Source organism: Balaenoptera acutorostrata, chromosome 10 (genome assembly GCF_949987535.1).
Source record: "Balaenoptera acutorostrata chromosome 10, mBalAcu1.1, whole genome shotgun sequence".
In the NCBI taxonomy this organism is placed as follows: Eukaryota; Metazoa; Chordata; class Mammalia; order Artiodactyla; family Balaenopteridae; genus Balaenoptera; species Balaenoptera acutorostrata.
Window position 1 is genome coordinate 62,683,234 of NC_080073.1, and position 21,061 is coordinate 62,704,294.

A 21,061-nucleotide genomic window follows, 5' to 3' on the forward strand; every position below is an offset into this window, starting at 1 on the left:
TCTAGAAGTGCAATGACTGGATTACATTATTGCCCAAACATAACAGAAACAGATATTAATCAAGAATTAGGGCAAGCCATTTTCAGTTCAACAGGCTGAACAGAATTCCTGAAACAACTGCTTTACTTCATACAAACTCCAGTTTCAAAGCCTGCTTCTCATTGCCCATCCCTTCAAAGCTTGGGTCTGTAGTTTGGTCTTATGAGGTTTACACTCCTAGAATAAGTTTTGTTTACCAGAATCCCCTTGTACCCAACTTATAACTGAAACCACACCCCAAATAACATTTTGAAAAGCAACAATTTTTCTCAAGAATTTTATATTCCAATACAGATAGAACAGAAGAGATAAACACAGCAAAGCTGTACAATATTTATTTACCATCTCCAGCAGCAAAGGTTTAAAACCAGGAAACAACCCTTTTGTACAAAGCAATCTCCTTCCCACCCCCAAACTGATTATTGTTTACAAATACAAAGTACATGGAACATATGCCTTATATGAACAAATTTTAAAACATACATATAGATATACACCATTCTGTAAAGTACTACTCAGTGAAGAAGGCTCGTACCACCAAACCTCTTCAATAAGATTCTTCCTACGATGTCTTTTGGGTTAATTACCAATATCTGTATTTGTAAAACTCCCCTCCTAGGCAGAATGACTTTCTCTTTAGACACAGGACCCCCCCAACCCCCCAAAAAACAACCTTGGAACTTAGGAGACTTTTTTAGTATCTCCTACTATGAAGCTGTGACAAAACAAAAGGGAGTTACAATGTTTCAACCCTGAGTGCCACTGCCCTACCTCTGGCACAGTAAGAAAAGAAAGAATTGTGGAGAGAGATGAGAAAAGGTGAAAGTGGCAACCAGAGCAAGGAAGGAAACTCAAAGCAGAGAAAAGACAAAAAGGAAGTTGACAAAACATGCTCTAGGTGCTGCTGGAGATGCCAGTGGCACAAGGTTCACAGGCCCTGTGCAACACATCTCCAATCTCCAAAGAAGCAACATTTTAAAGAAATACCTTCATTTTCTCCAAGTCCACGCTCAAATTATCTGTAAGCCAGTGCACAGGGAAACAGGCCGCACTGAGCTGCAGTGAGGACCATGGCCCTCAGATGGTCCTGCAGTGTGCACCTGCCCACCGTGATGGGATGCCCCTCCCTCCTTAGCAGCAGCATCCTGTTCATCACCAAAGCTGTTCTCCCACAGGGCCCCAGTTTGCTGTCACTGCTGGAGCCGGCCCTGGGGCTAGAGGTGCACTGATGGAGAGCCTTCCTCTGGCTCAGTTCAAGGAAGAAAAGGAACTGCCTAGATGTCCATAGTGGACAAAGAAACTTCTAGACAGACTACTTCTACGACCTTACAAGTAATGGCTACATATCTTAGTACGCTTGGAATAGGTAGGAACCAATACATTCTCACGTACATTTATCCTTTCTTCAACCTGATCTCCTCCAATTGCGCCCACAGCAGCTGTTCCTTACAATGCTGAAAAGCCAGATACACGATGTTTCCCACACTCATGCACACACTGATTCCTTCACCTGAATGTCTGGCTCCTGTTTCTCCACTAGCCCAGGTAAATCTCCAATCACGTTCCAAACCACAGCTCGAGCACCTGGTAAGAAAAGTTTTCCTGGACCACTTCAGATGGCCCTCTCTTTTGTTCCAACCTCATCACAGGCGTTCCTCTAAATAGGACAATTACACTGTGTTGGTATTCCTTTCTCAAGAGAATATACCATCTCTTATTAACTCCCAGTATCCACAGACCTTCCTCAGGGCCTGCTTGCACATAGCAGGTACTGATTGTTTCCATCAGAGACACAAAATGACAAAATACCATCCATCAAAAATTGTATACACATACCTATATATTCTAGCTCTTCATTCTACATTTTTAATTTTTTTCTTACTGTTTATTATGAGCATTTCTTAGCTTGCACTTAAGAGACTATTTTATTTTAAATACATCTTTCAATGACTTAATCCACTGTTGGGCTTGTATTATACGTAGCTTAATGGTTCAGCCTCAAAAAAAAACTGTAAACAAGGGGAACATGATGTGATGACATGAAATGAACTATTATATACTATTAAATACATCTTAAAGTATATCTGTATGTATATCCAATACCATCCCACAGTTATAAGAAATCTACAAATGTGGGTAGAAACAGCAAAACCACTAAAGAAAGGAAATTTGTATCAGGCTTCGAAGTTCCAGGCATTATTACCTCATTTGAGAGTAGGAAAACTTAGTCTCAGAGAATAAGTGACTTGCTAATACTCAGATCAAGTTCTTTGGAATTCAAATACCATGTGCTTAGCATTCCACCTTCCCTTCATTAAGCCAGTATCCTCAAGACACCAGTTAAAAAAAAAATTTAAGTGTATATCTGAAACAAAAAGCGTATAACAAACAAAAGAGGCACAACAAAGAAAAACACAAGCATCAAGAACCATGACTGAAATGATCAGCGCTGAAAATGAATGGGACACAAATAAGGAAATCTATGAAACAGAAGCCAACGACAACGCATCCAGAAATCATCTCAGTCCAGCACAGTGAAACCTCAATGTAAGAATGAAGGTTCGGGTTTCTGATTGGACAAGTGAAATAACCAGGAATCAGTTAATAAAGACATCAAGTAATAAGGGATAAGAGTACGGCCATAAACACAAAATCCAGGGAAGAAGGGTAGTTATTTGACAAATTATCTTCTCAGAGAGGTTAAGATTTGAGTGGCGCCTTGAAAGACAAAAGAAGGCCACTGAGTACAACATTGAATTGAAACTTGGAGGAACAGAGTGTATATTCAAAGCTCACCACTTGAGCAAATCGTTTAATATAAGTTCCATTTCCTCATCTGCAAAATAAGGGTGCATTTCTGCCTCAAGAGTCCCTTGCAACCAACAGACAGCCTGGTACATATACGCTCTATCAATGGAGGTTCTCTCCTCTAATCCTTCCCAGGTAGGAAGATGCCAATTAGACCCAGTACTATCAAAGAGCATCCAACATCTGTCAAAATATATTTCTGTCAAAAGCAAAAGAAAACAGGAGCTGTTATAAGCCATTAGGCAAAGACCAACACGCATTCAACTCTGTGCTAAGAATCTAAATGAAACTAATTACAATTATTCTCCCTAAGGCAGAAAGGAATGGGCTGCACACCTAAAGGCAGAAAGCTTAATGTAATTAAATGTTTTTTAAAATGGAACTGAAAATTTTAAACTATGTTTAGTGACTTGGAAAATGTCTTTTTCCCCTATCATACACATCACTGTTGCCTCACTAAATAAAAGCAGTATAGATAAAAGGACCACAAACATAATTATTTTAGCACATCACTACACTGTAAGTCAAGGCAGTGTGAAACACAGTCATAACATAAAACCAGGAGTTAACAAGAGGTCTAACTGTAGCCCTTAAAATTGAATGCTGTGATAGAGCCACTTTTATGGGTAATGAAAGAAAACAGAAAGCACAGAATAGCTCATGGGGAAAAAAAGGCATATGAAAGTTAGTCTTACAAAGGGACTACTAACAGAACCCACAAGATAACACTTGAACCATTTAAGGTCAAAGAATTTCTTTTAATATTACCAGATATAAAGGATCTGCTTTCACTTCTACCAAGGAATACACTACTCAGGACTATTAGAAAACGCAATACAACTTGAGAGATCTCCAAAGTCCTAAAAGAAACTACAGACAACCTGAGAACTCTTACTGAATTGACAAGGCATCAGAAAATCCAATAGACCATTTGAAATAGACAGTTACCTCAACAAAACCAGTAAAGTTTTTACAACCTAGAAAAAAAACTGATTAATGTTAAAGATACAGTGTATGTCAGGGCTGTACTATAAATTAATGATGATGAACTTAAAATTTTTATTAGAGAGAAAAAATGCAATTGACCACAAACTACATGTAATAATGCATTTGCACAAAGACTACACAGAAATGAGAAAATACTACTACCAGTAAACAAGAAGGCATTAAAAACTGATGAAAGTTCAATAGCCAAATAGTGTGAGACTGGACTGGCTATTTTTTTTTAAAAAGGACATTTTTAAGAGAAAACTAGAAAATCTCTTACAATAATGCTGAAGGCATTGTATTTAAACATAAAAAGCCACATCAAAATCCTGGCTAGTACAGACTGGTAGAATAAAAAATATAATCTCCATCAAAGAGATTAAGGAAGATCAGACATCCTTTTAGAAAGAGGTTTTACATAAAGGGGAAGAAAAGACCCAATACAAAGAATGAAATAACTGAGATGCTAACATCAAAAGGACATGGTTGGCCTGTGATCACTTCCAGATATATCCACGGGAAGCAAACCTAATTTTGAGTAGTATCTCAATGGTACCAAACACTACTATAAAAAAGGTTTCACTCTCATAAAGTCAAGCAAATGAAAAGACAAAGTAGTACAAAGATATCATCCCACTAATCAATACAAGAAAAAAAGATTTAATAAAACAATATTCTCATCATTCATCCAGGAAGAGACATTCCATAACACATTTTAATGGCTTACAAAACTTGTTATATCTGGATAAATAACTGAAAGATTTGCATTCAACACAGTGATCGTCATCAGCTTACTGACAACTTCCACCTGTTTATTTTCTTAAGTGAAAAATGAAGACCTGATTGGTGTAAACACTAATGAAAAACTATATAGAATAGGTCCAGCCAACTAAATGACAGGAAGGAGATGCATACAGATCTGACAGTCAATTACTGGACTAGCCACTAACACTAAGTAAGAATGGTAAATTTCAAAAGCCAATGGAACCTGAACAGTGCAAGTCTGGGCAAAACATGCCTCACATTAAAAAAAAAAAAAAGTTTTCAGTTATTGCAGTCTTTATTTCTACAAAGATCTAATCCATAATTTCTAACCTTTACCAGAATCCCAATTAAGTATGTCCTCAAGAATACTGAATGTGGCATTTAACTCTGTTCATCCATGTCATTTAACTCTGTATCCAAGTTTACAGCTAGAAGGGATTCTGGATTGCGTCGATTCCAACCTTCTTGTTTACGGTACCTGAGAGGTTATCCTGGATGGAGCAGGCCCTTAAGGACATTATCAATCAGGTCACTTAGGTATCATTCAGTAAATTATTAGTATAATAGTAATGTAATATACTAAACAGTACCCAAGTAGCCTGAGTTTATGCTCCCCTCAAAATGTCATTTTGAGGGTTAGGTAAATAAATGGAATTATACTGATAAAGAAGCTGCCATGCAGTAAATAATAATAATAATAATAATAATAATAATAATGTTTAAATGCAATTACACTGATAAGCTGTCACACAGTCTTAAAAAAAAAAGATAAAGTGTCAACAAATGTACTCATTTTCCTAATGTCCTTGTTACTTATTACCGAGTAAACACACCCACTTATCAAATTGAAGTTGTGTTACCATGGCTAAGAACAAGGTCAGACATGAGACAAATGGTTCAATCAGAAACCAAGAACCTAGATATAGAAAACAAAGCTGCCTCAACGCCCAGAAAACTGAGCCAATCACTAAAAACTAAAATAACTACTGTGAAGTTATTTAAATAAAGGGGGAGGGACATACTCTACAACCTTCTGAAATGAATCAATAGTGCTGTAATGAAAACAAAGTAACATTCAGAAGGAGAGTACATTTAGATAGTGCAATTGTACAGAAGATGAATAAACTACAAGATAAAAAAATCACTGTACAGAATTTACATAAATATCACCAGCAACATATGCAAGACATTAAAATGTTAAGTTTTAAACAAGTGTGAAATTTAAAAAGGCACTTCATATAACAATGAATAGAAACAGCATTTCTGTGTACACACAGTAACCATGAGAAATCATATAATTTCCACATACATTTTATGTCTAGTCAAACAATAACATTTTAAAGAAAAAGGATCATTAGACGCATCCCTTTCAAGAACACCAAATCACTCAACTTGCGATGATTGCTAGGCCTCCTAGAAGACCTAGAGCTGTTCAAACATCAGAGGCTGGCCTGATGGAGAATCTTGTTGAAGGCTCTGCAAATGGCAGACATGATGTGAAAACCTGTTATCTAATTATGAATTCCATACACTACTGTGGTTGTCTATTAGGGCTGTTTCCCTACACCAAATCCCTGTTTTTAGTTTTATAACACCATCATCATTCAAGTATTCCAGAGAAAGACTTTAAACTAATTTTAAAAAACAGGTTAAGAATATTGTTTCTTCTGCAGTCAAGCACCCAACCTACAGCTAAACCTGCTCCCACACTTCGGTGTTCTGCCCCATTCCCACACAACTGCCGAACCCCTTCAGAAGCTAGCCACCTGACCACCAATTCCATGATATCTCAATACCTTTTTATTTTTAGGAAAGATCTCTGGAGATGCTTGGGCATATCAATCAGCGAGTGGCAAAGTAGTGCTACTTGTTGCTACGGAGCAACATAACACAAAATGAAGACAGCAGCAATGCTGCTCTACAAACATTTAGGGAAGGAGGAGGTATACAACAACGTGAAGACAGTTAACACTACTCCACTATACACTTAAAAATGGTTATGATGGTAAATTTTATGTTATGTCTTTTCTTAAGCACAATTAAAAATTAAAAAATTAAAAAGAGCAGGTTAGGTGGAAATGCCAGAGCAGTTTCAGAGAATCAGGTCTTCAAGTAACATAATTTTGGTTTGAATTTTGGAAAATAAGAGTATCTCAAAAATCATCAAGTTGGTGACCCAGTATGTAATTCAGGGAAAGGATGGGAAGAAATGGAAAAGTGGGAGCAGTGCGAAGTAGCCTCAGATAACTGGGAACATCTATATGCAGCCGTACAGAAAAGTGTCAAGGTCTCTCTCTCCAGCAAGTTCCCCATGGCTAGTCCTTTCACAGAAGAAAACTACGGTGCTACAGCAAGGGCACATGAGACTGCTGAACTGGCAGAGCACACATCGTGAACTATAAAAATCTTCGTATGATTTCTTAAGCCCTTGTTTCTTTTTAGACAGTTATCAGTGCTCTTCTAGGGTTCAATTTGAAAGAATTTTTAGAGCACTGGCATGGACCTAAAACAGAAGTAAAACTTTGTGAAAAGTATAGAAAAATTACACGTAAATGTTAACTCTAGATATGACTTGACCAAATGTGCCAAGAGGAGACTCTATCAAGACTGCAGCTTAAGCTTCATCTACAAATAGGACAAACAGAATCAATACAGTACCCTGAAACTATCTGACAAAATAAAATAACTTCTTCCAAGTAGGGATATTTGCATCTTCGACCTCTACAGCACAAACAGGGAGAGGAAGAAAGTAAACAAAAAGGGTGCTGAATATGGTTATGATGAGGAGGGGGAATGGGCTTCCAATAAAATATTAAAAAGTGGGGCACCAGGGAAAACATCAGTCACCACTGTGCAGGAACCATGGCAAGAAACAGAACCCATATAAACCCGAAAACAGTGTCATAGTCCACTAAGAGTAGACCCAAAATACTACGGTCAACCAGATGAAAAAAAAAAAAAAAATGCAGATGTTTGACAAACCAAGAAATTACAAAATTATGAGTCTATTGATAAAATTTTTTTCTATTTGGCCAAGCAAATAATTCTAGATGATGTATTCAGACCCCTCCAATTTGGCATTTTCTCCAACACTGAAGTCACGATGTGAAGACAAGGGTCTAACGGCTGGGCACTGCACAGCCACTGCCTCGAGATAGATACTGTAGGACATGTAACTGAGGTATCTGCTGCCAGTTCCAGTCTGATGGAGGAATCATAATGCGAAGAACTGAGAACAAAAAGATAAGTCGTCTCTCATGGTAAGAGTCTGACTAGATTAAGGGACCAATAAACCAAGAACACGCCACTGAAGTCTTGAGAAATCGTTAATGGACATCCAGAAAGAGAAGTGCATGAGATGTTCTCTCTACTACATCCACAGTTATGCTCTGAATCTGAAGGATTTCTCAGTAAAATCTAGACTGATGGCATCACTCTTTATTACAATCGGAGGACCAGATTGTCAGGCATGTTTGGAATTCTTGCTCTTTCAAGAGTTCAGATTTGCATGCCTGGATGGTGTAACATCCTTGATTTCCAGGGTACTAATGTGCATTATCTTTTTTGTATTTAGAGCGTGATGAATTACGGAGCTTAAAAGTTTAGAAGGTAGTCAAGGTCATCTTGGTGAAAGGCCCAGATTATCCTGTGAGAACACCGTGACCAGGTCTCACAGCTTGTGATATATGAGAGCTTGGCAGACTTAGGAGTGACAACTGCATTGAATTCTCTCTGTGTAGCTTTGGGTGGTGAAGACAGTTACTGTGAAAGTTTCTACAGAGATGTCACAGGTAGGAAAGTCTTCTTCCAGCTGGTGTCCACAGTAGACCTGGGACATCTAGCCACCCCACTGGAAGCGAACTGGATTTTGCAAATTTTGATTTGAATTTTAGTTCTTGATACACAGCTTCAAGGCTGATTCTGAAGTCTCACAGAGCTTGACAGTAGTATGGACACTTGGTGAGCTGATCACCCTGACATAAAGAGATTATAACAGATTTGTCGTTTTGTGAAGATCTGACAAACGGAAGCCTAAACAAGGAAGCACTGATGACCTAAAAACGAAGGATCTGCCTCTGGTGTTAGAGATCTAGTAGTAGGTTATTTCCAGATCCAAAATCTCCTAGTTCTCAGTTTACCAGTGAGATTTTCCTGAGGGGGAAGAAATATTTATATTTTTCCTTAATCATAAGAGGATTCAGATTCCTGAGTACCCTCCTCTAGACTTATTTTGGACTAGAAATAACGGGTAAATCTTTGTCCAACCCTACTGAACGTCTCTACCACTCTCTTGGCCAAGAAAACATGAGTCTCTTTTTTTACTTCATTCCAAAAGTCTAGAATTCAAATGTCAGCTGTGATCATTCCAGACATGCGTTCAGATTCTGAGGTGCCCTCCTACCTGTAGATCCTGTGTGGATGGGAGGAGCAAGCAGCACAGTTAGCATCTTGGACAGGTGCACTGCTGAACGTGAATGGGTTACTAATTCTTGTACCCATGGCGTTCTGGAGATTCTCCCTTTTTCCTGTATCTATAGGGGTGGTTTCGGGGTTTGTACCAATCCCCTCTGGAGTATCCTCTACTGTGATAATGTGTTTTCTGGTCATGACTATAGAAGTATCGATGTTGGTTATAGTATTTGCTGTGGTCTTTATAGTCATTTTCTTTTATACTGTTTTCTTCTGCAACTACAGCATTCACATCTTGTCCAAAGAGGGAAGTACCGTCAAAGGGCAAGTGTGAGATCTTCTCTTGGGTTTTCTTAGTGAGAGATGTGAGTCGAAGCCAAGCCTGCCTTCTGTAGTCTATTGCCATTGCCATAACTCTGACCACAGAGTCCATTATATCCCTAGTAGTACAAAGCTGCCAAAGGCCCGCATCCATACCATCAGATATTATACATCTTGCTTTTCCACGATCAAACTCTGGGTCATGGACCAGATCCTCCATGTCTTCCCAGAGTTTACGCTGATACTGAGTCATATAGGCCATGTAGCTAGCAGCTCGGGCTGCAATGGAAGCAGCATGGTAGAATCTACAACCCATGACCTCCATCTCTTTCGAGGTAGAATCCAGAGGTGATGTTGTGCTTCCTCTCTTGCTGTGCTCTAATGCTTCTACGATGGGGCCCCCGGCCGGTGGATTTGGTTGGAAAGGAGAGGTATCCTTGGCCACAGGATATACCCTGTGTCCCATGAAGGAGGAAGGATGGCAATCAGCAGGGTCTTTAAAGACCTCAGTGGTGGCGATTCTCAGAAGAGGATGCAGTGGAGGGACCAAACGTTTCTTAGAAGTCACACAATCAGGTTTCCCTTCGCATGGTTCTGCTTCGGACTGTAATGTGACTCTCTTGATAATACCTCTTTGTTCCATTCTTTTCAAAAGCCCTGTGAAACTAGACTGACTAGGGTCAGCTGGCTGCCCTTTGTCATCAGCTGAGGGGGATTTGCAGTCACCTTCTTCTTCCACTGTGGATAAATGTTCTTCCTTGGAGGTAGAGATGTCCCAAGGAACCGAGGAATTCTCACTTGGCCTAGAATGATGAAATCGAAAACAGCTCCTGGACTGCAGATCACGTATCACTCGGGACATCTCAGCCACTTGTGTCTGGAGATAGAGGATGGCATCCTGTCCGTGCTGTGAGGCAGAAGACTCTACAGGTAAATCCTCCTTGACCTCTGAAGAGGCCAAAGATTCTTGGGGGACCAGAAGTGGAGACGAAGGCAGAATCTGGCAATTTTGTGATGGCTTAAGCGTCTCTGTCTCAGAGATCTTAATAACTGAATTACTTTGATCACTTTTCTGGTTCTCCAATGGGTTCTCAACAGAAGAAGGTTGAGAAACTATCCTGTGTGGACTGCTGGTACAGCTCCCAGAGGAGGAGCTGCTGTCTCCACTGGGAAGAGGAACACTGCAGCTAGAGCACATTTCTGGGCGATGACTCTCAGAGGATGGCACCTTAGACTCAGGCATTCTCTGGGTTATCCACATGAACAAGAAAACCAAGGAAGAAAAAAAATATGCTTTTAATATGTTAACTTTCAAGTGCAGAGATGCATGTCCAGTAAGTAGAACTCAATTTTTAAAATTATTATAATTAACAATGAAACATACAATCCACTTCAGGTCAGCAAGGGGACCACAGAAGTCAAATCCACAAATTTCACTACCCCAAAGGCCCAAAACCAACTACTGGCATTAACCTGGCACTGTGTCTATTTAAAAGAGTAAAAACAAGCCCAGGTCAAGGGGTGCCATCCTAGCCTGCTGCTTGTTCCCATGCTAGAATAAGAAGAGGCAGCAAGACTATTGGTGAAAACAATTTTTTAAAAAAATCCCATTCAACATATGTAAGGCAACAAGTAGAAGTTAATAACGGCAAAGAGAACTTGGGAAAAGTTCCACTGAGAAGAAAAAACATTTCTAGAAGTCCTGCACTGCAGAGTCACTTTTAAATCCCTTTAAAAATTCTCTCTCATTCACTCTCCATGAACAACAAAATTTTCCAGTTGCACAGTTCTATTCTATGGTTTGTAGTTTTCAAGGAGCTTTGTTACCTCATTTCATCCTCACAACAACCCTGTGAGGTAGGTATTATTCTTATGTGGTAAAGAAACTAAGGTTAAAAGGCTACTTATCCAAATTCACAGACTTAATAAGAAGTAAAGCTGAGACTAAAACCTAGGTATTTTGATTGCAAGTTCAAGTCCCAATACCTTATACCATACAGCAAGTAGCTTTCTGGCCGCCTTGAACACACAGCCAGTTCTCTAATGAATCAAGAAAACAGCCCATTAACAGAAATTTGGGCTAAGACAAATGAAACACAAGATTGCTACAAAGTGCTCAGCTACTTTGGTTCTCAGAGTAAGGGAAGCATAAGTTTAAAGGTCAAACCCACAACCAATAAATCACAGGTCAGAGAGAAAACCCCAAATACGAGGGGGAGAGAGGAGGTTAAAAGGATGACGCCTGAATAATCCACAACCCTTCCCCATATTCCATTTCTAAAGGATCTTCACATATCCCTTCTTCCAAGATACAACAAATTTTCTGTGGCCACATGGTTCTGGAAGAAAAGGATCCAGTTCTACAGGGCACCTGAGGAGAGACAGGAAAGGAGAAGGAAGCCAAAAATCTTGCAGCTTTATTCCATTTCCCTTTTATCAGATACGGCCTCCAAGGCTTAGAACTTTCCTGTGTCACGTAATCCTTTCACATCCTCGCTGAAAGTAGAGGAACAAAGCTGGAAGCAGGAGATCTCCTGGGCAGAGGACTCCCTGGACTACCTCTCAGGGCCATTCTCACAGAAACAGGCCATTCTCTAAAGCACAATAGCACCTAAACCCAGCCATCGTTGATTTGATGACTCTCTTTAGAGAATGCTTCTTAAATGCCAGAAGTGAAGAAATGCAAGTCAAATGTAATATACTTACCCCACTCTGAGAGGTGCTAGGCTCTTCATCATCACTGCTGACCAGATCAATGTATTCCAGAACAGGTCTTAATGGTCCTTCCTAGGAAAAAATGAACAAATTAACAAGTCATGGAGAGTTATTCAAACTAAATTAGCATTTAAAACAATCCTTTTTGTCGATGTTGGGATTGACTGGCAAGAACTCTTCTGAAGAGGAAGCCTTATGGGTGGTAGAAAATAATCAGAACAAATGCAGATGAAAATATTCATAGCACAAGACTAAGAAATGATGACAAGACCTAAAAGAGCCTAAGCCAAGGTAGGGTGTTAGGACTGTGTTGATTCCTTGGGGAGAGGATCATTAACACAGGAATAGTGCTACAAGGTCACAGATACTGTAAGCCAATGCTTTTCAGATGGGATGGGTATCTCTGACTAGGAGCTAGGCTGTACTTCCGACTCCTACAGAGTCACACATCAAACCTGGTTCTCCTTCATCTTTTCTTTCCATCCATACTGACTCCACCGCAGACCAAGCCTTGAATGCTAAGCTTAAAAGCCTAGATTTTATTCTATAGGCAAAAGGGAATCAATAAATACTAAGATGGGAATAAGATCATGAGAGTTTACCTTAAGAAGATTAATCACATAGAGAAGTATGGAGAGCAGGGAAAGCAGGATAATTAACCAGTGCACACACATAATAATGCAAAATTAAAATAGTGGTGATGGCAAAAATAACAGTGATGCTGTGGTGCATATACAAAAGGATATACAGGTAAGATGAAAACAAAAACCAAAAAATGATTGACTATAAAAACAAAACCCCAACAACCACAAGGAGTCAAAGTGGTCTCTAAGGTTTCAAGCTTAGGAGACTAAAGGATAGACATAAATTTGGAATACAAAGACAGAAAGCTGGCATTCCTTTGGCCATAATGGGATGATGTACGAGGGGTACACAGAGGCACCTGGCAGACAGCTGGAAATGCAAGCCTGTAATCTGGGTATAGGAACATAACTGGAAATGGAGACTGGAAAGCTGCTCCCCTACAAGACTAGTAACTCTAGAACTAAACTGAAACTATGATATTTCCAAGGAAGAAAGCAAAGAGGAGAAAGAAGGGATTCAAGGAGGCTCTTGAGGAAATGATGGAATTTTAGGATTTAGGAAGAAGAGCTAAGTAGGTAATCAGAGCTCTGAGAAAAATCAGAAATGCACAAATTCAAAGAACATAAAGATAGAGAAAACCTCAATGAAAAGGTGTCAATGCTAAATGTGGCCAAAAACACTGAGCACCGAAAAAAAACAAACCAAAAATGCCACTGAATTTAGCAACAAAGGAGATTTTAAAATGTCTTTGACAGAGCAACTTTCAAGAAAGTAGTGAGCATACAAGCCAGGCTCTAAAAAATTAAGCTGAAAATGAGGCAGTAAAGGCCAAGAGTAAAGATTACTCTTTCTAAAATTCTACTATGTTTAAAACAAGAGAAAGGAACATAGGGGGAGAGCATGGCTGAGGGAAAGATTTCTCAGGATTGGGAAAGACGGCTGTTGGGAAGCCAAAGTGATATATCAGTGGAAAAATTAAGAGAAAAAGACCCCAGGTCAAGAGACAGAAGCTAAGATCTAGTTAAAGATCCTCTTCGTGAGACGAGGCATCCAGTCTCAAAGTTCTCCCCTAGGCTGCAACTTCTCTCCAAGCAGGAAACTGCTTTCCCTGCAGGTGGTGATTTAGCCACTAAGATAAAACCAGAGAGCAAAACTTCTGGGCAGGGCTCATGCAATAAAGTAATTAGGATTTCTGCCTGAGCTGTAAAAATGGACATTTAAAAAAGAAGATTAGAGGGACAGATATTCTGCAATGTGTGGTCAACAGAGATGAATCACCTACTTTAAGACCCAAACCTACCATGTGTAATAAGGTTGTCAAAATCATACATTCAATCCAATAAGGCAGTAGAGGAGATAAAAATATAATAGCTTGCTCTCCTCAAGAAATGTACGTTAGGAACTTTTATTACATGCCCACTGAAGCAGCACACCAAGAAACTCCCTGAGGTACCAGAAACACAGAGGCTGGGGCAGAGCTTCCATGAAGGGTTGGCAGGTAGAGAAAAAAGGGAGATGAAAGGATAACTGCGCACAAAGCACAAAGCAGAATGGGCAGGAAAATGGTCACAAAGAAGATGAAAAAGTAGTTGCAGAAACAGGAGAAAGAAGGGCAGGAGTAAGGACAGATGAGAAAAGTAGCATAAATATCCTGCTGGGGTCAACCACTACACTGATACCCAGCCACCTTTGAACTACTGAACAATGACAACTTATGATTCACACTAATTAAGAGAGCAGAATAAAATGAATCAGGATAGGAAGTCCATACATGAGAAAAAGCAGGGGTCATTGAGAGTATTCGTTCACTCAACAAATATTATGGAGTTATAAGTGACAGAATGGTAGGAGAAGACAGCATGTGCTTGAGACCTAAAAAGGCAAAGAGGCTGAGTGGAAAAACAACGGAAGAGAAGTATTCCAAAGGAAAATACTTTAGCTAATTTTCACAGTGGATATGGACAAACTTCCACCATAACGAACCTAAGGAATCAAAACCCTTTGGTACTCCGTTGATTTTACTCTAATCGGGAACATGTGTCACTGAGCCCTGTACAGTCAAAGGTACTAAACCTTTCATGTATGTTATTTCATTCAGTCCCCACATTACTTCACTATTGCGCCATTTAACGAAGGAGAAAACTAAGTGAGGCCCATCTGGTTCTCTAATCACATCATTGGCTGTGTGGTCTCTAATCACATAATTCTGAGGCAGTTCCAAGTATACACACTATGTTTAAATCAATGCTTACTTCCTAAGTTTCGGAGATAAGATACTTTCTCTTCCTTCAATTTGAGGAAAAAAGTCTACCTGCTATTGTCCCCAACTCTGAATAACTCACAACACTGGCCAAAAAATAAGTTATTAATTCTCCTCAAACAGTAATAATTATAATACAAATATCAAGAAAAGGCAATTTCTTACTATGTTTATAATGGCTGCTTATATTCTTAAAAAGTATAAATGCACGTGGTCCTCCAATTACAAGGTATTTTATTTAAATTTGCTTCATCCATCAACTAGTGAACCATTGTTCTCATCCCCTCTGTACCAGTAACAAAATCAAAGGATTCTACTCCAAGGCCACACAGTTTAGGGGCAGGAGTACAGGCAGAAGCAAAACAGTTTAGAAACACAGTTTAATTAATATTCTAAGTTTTAAAAAATATTTTTAATGAAATAAAAAGCTTTCATTCTTGTTATTAGAAAACTGATTTCTCATACAAAGCCAAAACACCAAATACCTACTAATTGGAAAGTGATGTCAATACACTAAAATACAGTCTACAGAAAAACTAGTTTACCCCAGTCTAAAACAAAGAACATGGATTTGAGCACAGATGCAAAAATCTAATCTAAAACTCTAAATAATTCATGGGGTTTTTTTCCCACATAGAGAAGTTAGAGACATAGTTTATTTCTGCAGTCCCACCCAATTCAAACATTTCAAATGATTCCCAAATGCCTGCTCGAAGTTCAAATTTAGTCCACAATTCAAAATCTATACTATCCGGCCCATCCTTCCTTCTCCCACTTAAAAAAAAGTACCCTCCAGAACTAAGCATAATCCTCTCTGCTCTCCCATTTTGATGACTTTCCTTGTTTCTTCTCAAAATACTCTTTTAAACACATACAAACACTAAATATGTTACCTATGAAAAATAAACTGAAAATCGTATGTCTTTTTTTTTTTTTTTTTTTACAGCACCTTGTACTTTTTATAAAAGAACTTTCTACTTTCTACTAGAACTATTTACAAAGTCCTCATCCCTACCTCATCTCTCGCACTGAAATACTGACACTTATGGGTAGGAGGTACTTCCAACTAATCTCTGTAGCTCTAAGGTACTTAATTCAGGACTTTGCTCCAGCATTATTTTTATTTATTGAGCTAATACAACCCCAAGACACCCAGCAAAAAGACACCCTCATTATTTGTCCATGACCCCCCAGAAGTAATTTATGAAAATATACAAATTTTCCACATGTTCAATGATTCCACATTATACCAATCATCTTGGTTGAAGCCTAAATCTCATGTGCTGTTATCAAGATTATGACAGGCTGTTTCAGCAGTTTTTATACCTTTATTATCTAGAGTAGCACTGTGAAAGATCATGTCATTAGCCCTGAGTTAAAACAGTTTTCTGGGAGTAAATTAACTAACATATCTGCAGTTTCAAAGAATGCAGAGAATAAAGATGGTGGCTGAATAAGGGATCATATTACTAAATTAAACAGAAAATTAGAGCAAAAGACCTAAATGAAAAGTTTGTATAGTAACATTCTGTCTCTTCAGTTAAGCACTGCTTACACATGTGTATTGGCTTTGCAAAAATCAGAGGGCACACTTATGAACTGTGCAATTCTCTGTATGTGTATTTCAATAAAATTTAAATGAAAGGGCTCATTTTTGCACCTCCACATCTATATCCTTCCTTTCCTTCAACATGCTTAGTTTCAAACTCTGTATTTTCTAAACCACACAAAAACTACTGTGCCACCATGCGGATTAAAGATGGCAAAGTTAGACTAAGAATGAACTAAGAAATCCAAACCAGTGTAAATCAAGAAGTAATATCACAATGTTCTTTTTGTATCTGAAGAAATCTTAAGCACAGGCTATTTATTATTTTTATTGAACAAGCACTACCTGAGGAGTCAAGTGTAAGATTGGGTTAGAGAGAGAGAAGATTCTGTCTCTAACGTATTTTAAAACAGAATTAAGGTATCGTTAATTCACTGAAGTATTATCACCATAAAGGCATAAAGAATGTTTTTAATAGGCTTCTTCTAGTACTGTAATTGCATTTAATACATATAATTCACTTCTCCATTTGGAACTATCAAACCTTTGAACTTATATCTGGAAACAGAGATAAATATAAGATGTATCAAGATGGACACAAATTCACTGATTGTATATTTTTTACTCTGGATGCAAAGATATAACAGATTCTCTACATTTAAAATAATATTTAACTTAAAAGAATATTCTTAAACTTCAGTCTAATACATGCTTATATTAAGTACTGACAAGCTACACCACAATTCTTCACTCCACAGAATACCTATATATATGTATTTTTTAATCTTATTTTTGTAGATGCCATCTGTGATTCTCAAAGTAAGCCCCATAGTTCATAAAGAAGTGTGTCCCTCTTACTTTAATTTCCACAAAATACCAAGGTAAATATTCTCCATTCACAAATATACCCATATTCAGGGAGAACCTGAAATATTTGTCCTGAAGAGCCAAACATACTTCAATTCACAGTGAAGGAACAGGCAGGATACAATTTCTTCTACCACCGCTCCCAAACCTTTAAAGTTTAAAATGAAAAGGATACAGCACCATATGCATGGGCAAAGGCAAAAAACCCAAGAAATGATCTTGTGAAAGACTCCTAAACAAACCCCCTGAAACACAATACAACAGTGCATCACCACAATGGCCTAATGTTGGGGTACATAGAAGACACTGTTTAATAACCAGTTTTTCAAAACTGTCCAAGAACCAACAAACACAAATACACATCAGACAGGGAATTAAAGAAAGATTATACACCTTTAATAGCAAACCTCAACTACAGTATTCAAAAAGAATCATTTACAGTAGAAGGATTCTCTAGCTAAGTGAGATACTACTTTAAGCAGAGCCTTTATAAAACTTTAACAGTGTGGGGTGGAAGTTATCCTCAAATGTATCATAGCGCCCCCTTCAGTTTTTGCAACCAATGTTTTACAAAGTGTGTTCACAGCTTCATACACCCCTGCATTTGCACCAACATGAAGATTCCTGGGCCCCACCTCCCATTTCTGATTCCATAGGTCTGGAATGAGGTCCGGGAATCCACACACTTCTACTTACTAATGCTTGAAAACTACTGTCCAAAGGGAATAAAAACAGAAAGATACAGGATGCTCCTGGTGATACGGGCCCTTCATTGTGAACCTCGCCTGCTGGACTCTGCTGTAACAGGATGAGCTCAGAGCTTAGTGAAGTCTTCAAGCCACCCGCCTTCACGTTATGGAGACACCCAGGCTCAGAAGTTGAGTTCCTGCAGCCCTTTTGGTTTTCTACCTCACTCCTCATCACTAGCCGCCCCTTCTCCCTAACCTGTGTGCTATCTTTTAGAAGTTACTCTTAGTCTCATTTCAAAACAGTCTTAGGAGACCACAACCCTGCGCACATGAACGGCTCTAAGTGCAGGGGGAGGGGCGAGATTCAGGGTACAACACGCACCGCAGGCCACAGGCTTTGTGATGCCTACTGGGGCTGCTCAGTCACCTCTTCGGGCAAATTCCCTACTCCTATGCCCTGCTCCACAGTGTACAGTCCCTATCACACATTCACACACGTTTGCTGCATGATGAACGAACAGGTGAGGGGTAATCACATCACGGCTCATCACGCATTGTCTCTGACTCGGAAAAACCCGAATATCGTCGCTACTTACACTAACAAACTGAATGTCATCTTCATTTTCCTCCGGTGTTGACTCGGACGCCTCAGGCCCAGCTGGAGGGACACATTCTATTATCTATAAAAATAAGCCAAAACACTGTTATCTAGACAACCCCGCACTTATAGAAGATTTTTCCAAAGGGAACCGAAAAACGAAAGCTCTCGAGGAGCCCTAACAGAGCCCCAGCCTCCGCGAGCCCGAGCTCGCGTCCGTGGACCGCAGGGGCCCCTCCGCATCCCATCTCCCCGAGGAGCAGGGAGCACGCTCCTCCAAGAGGCAGTCGGCCTCGGAACCCACGCCGCGCCGAGCAGAGGTCCCCGAGCCGGGCCGGGCGGCCATTGTTGCTGAGCGGCCCTCGTCCCCCAGGCCCCCAGGCCCGGCCCAGCACCCCCCGGACCCCGCACCACGCCGTGGCCAGCCCGCTACTCACCTCCGACCCTGGGTCTCCCATCTCCCCGACGGCCCGCCTGCCGGCACCCGCGCTGCCGCCGTCCCCGCCGCCGCCTCAGCCTCCCCGCCGGCCCCGCCTGCCAGCCAGCCACGCGCCGCCGTGACCCGCCCCCGCGTGCGCGCAGAGCCGAGGACGCCGCCGAGCCGCCGACACCGCGGGCGGAAAGGGCTGCAAAACCGCTTCCCAGGGAGGAGCGGCCCGCTAGGCCCGCGGTGCCTGGCCTCCCTGTCGCAGCCCCGGCCTCCCTCCACCGCCGCGCCGGCCGCTGGGAACTGTAGTTCCAACAGCACCGAGACCACCCTAGGAGTTAGCGGAAAAGAACGGAAGAGGACCCCGAGGCACGGCGCATGCGCAACTCGAGGCTGACGTCACTGCCGCTCGCCGGGCGGTGGGCTGGCTGGGTTCTGTTTTACAGTAAAGGGCGGGGATGAGGATGGGGAGGAGGGCGTAGGCATGGGTTTCGTGAGGTTGTGGAAGTGACAGGCGGGTGATGGAGACTAATTTATCAGTTCTCCTTTTTTCCCCGAAGGGTCGGAGATGTGGATGCTTAGCTGAATTCTAAGATCAGGGCAGAAGTCTGAGGCGGCCTTACACTGCTCACCTGTTCTCCATCCTCAGTCTCCACTCAGAGCCTGTATTAATACACCTGAGGAGGGAAACTGAGGCCCTGAGCTCCCATCTCCAGGTTGACCTGAAGAGAGCTGGCGAGGCTAGAGAATCCTGGGCCCAGTAGGATAGGGAGCCGAGGCCCAGACAACTTTATCACTGGGCCTTAGGCCAGTGATGTTACAACGTACTTTTTAAAGATGTTCTCAGATAGTATCTTAGTAAAATAGAATAGTTGACTGTTTTCCAGTATTCACGCTCAAAAACCCTATAAAATAGTTCACTCATGGTCAAATATGTGTTCTCATTTTTTTCACTTAACTGCCTTACCAAAAAGCCCCATTTTTTTTTTACACACCCACAGTTGTTAGTAAAGGTTTTGAAAAGACTTTAAGTTGGAAAATTCTTGTAAATCTCAGATGCCTTTTTTGCCTGTCTGCATACATGCCCAATATGTGATTACCTATATTGGTAGTAATTATTGCTTAGTAGTCCATACTTCCTTCCAGGGCTTTATGACTTCAGTTGCTTTTCAGTTTGAGAATTGTAGAGGCAAATTGAGAATGAGAGACCTGCCTGTCGTGTTCCTTAAAAGCTGTATGTAAAGTAAATATTTCTAAAACTTTTAAATGTCTAGGCAAAACTTGTATTTAGGATTCTCCCAACGTGCTGGTGAGAGTTCAGTGGAACATTTACTTTAACCATTTGCAGGTAGGAGTTAATGTGTAAAACTTGGAAAACAAGAGCCCAAATATGCTCATAGCTCTGCATTCCTTGTCATTGCAAGGATTTATCCTGAGGACATAATTTAATCCGTAGGAAAATCTTTATGCAAAATGTTATTTATCACAAATTTGTTGTAATAGCAGAAATGGGAAAACATCTAAATGTCTAATGATTGGGAACAGAATGGTTAAACTTTGGCATGCCAACATAAGACTGTAGAGTGTTTTTTGCCTCCATTGAAATGTTTAACTAAAATTTCTAAAAGTGGGACTTCCCTGGTGGTCCAGTGGGTAGGACTCTGCGCTCCCAATACAGGGGGCCAGGGTGCAATCCTGGCCAGGGAATTAGATTCTGCATGCATGCCACAAGTAAGAAGTCCTGCATGCCGCAACGAAGACCTGACACAGCCAAGGTAGATAGATAGATGATAGATAGATAGATAGATAGATAGATAGATAGATAGATAGATAGATAGATAGATACTGGTGTTAAGATTGAACACGTACCATGATTCTCTGAGGAAGGTATAAAAAAAAATTTCTAAAAGCATATTTTTTTAAAAATGCAAGGTATATATAATATGATCAGAACCACATCAAACCACCAAGCAAACCACGCCTGAAATAGGAACCCGACTTAAGTACTAACAGTAATTTTCTCTGGGGAGCTGGACTATGT

At 40.3% G+C, this 21,061-nt stretch overlaps 1 protein-coding gene across 2 annotated transcripts in view; it reads right to left on the reverse strand.

Annotated features, from left to right (window-relative positions):
- Positions 1-19,350, reverse strand: part of ZNF451 (zinc finger protein 451) — an 86,793-nt gene extending 67,443 nt beyond the window's left edge. Inside the window, exons 1-4 of one of the 2 annotated variants that reach the window (XM_057554469.1) lie at positions 19,031-19,350; positions 18,592-18,675; positions 12,037-12,117; positions 316-10,576 (exon numbers count right to left, since the gene is read on the reverse strand). In XM_057554469.1, coding sequence (XP_057410452.1) covers positions 9,083-10,576; positions 12,037-12,117; positions 18,592-18,675; positions 19,031-19,051 — 1,680 coding nt within the window. In that variant the 5' untranslated portion in view covers positions 19,052-19,350 and the 3' untranslated portion in view covers positions 316-9,082. Of the gene's footprint in view, positions 1-315; positions 10,577-12,036; positions 12,118-18,591; positions 18,676-19,030 lie in introns of those variants that run through there. The other variant, XM_057554468.1, reaches the window with a different exon arrangement.
- Between the last annotated feature and the right edge of the window lie 1,711 nt (positions 19,351-21,061).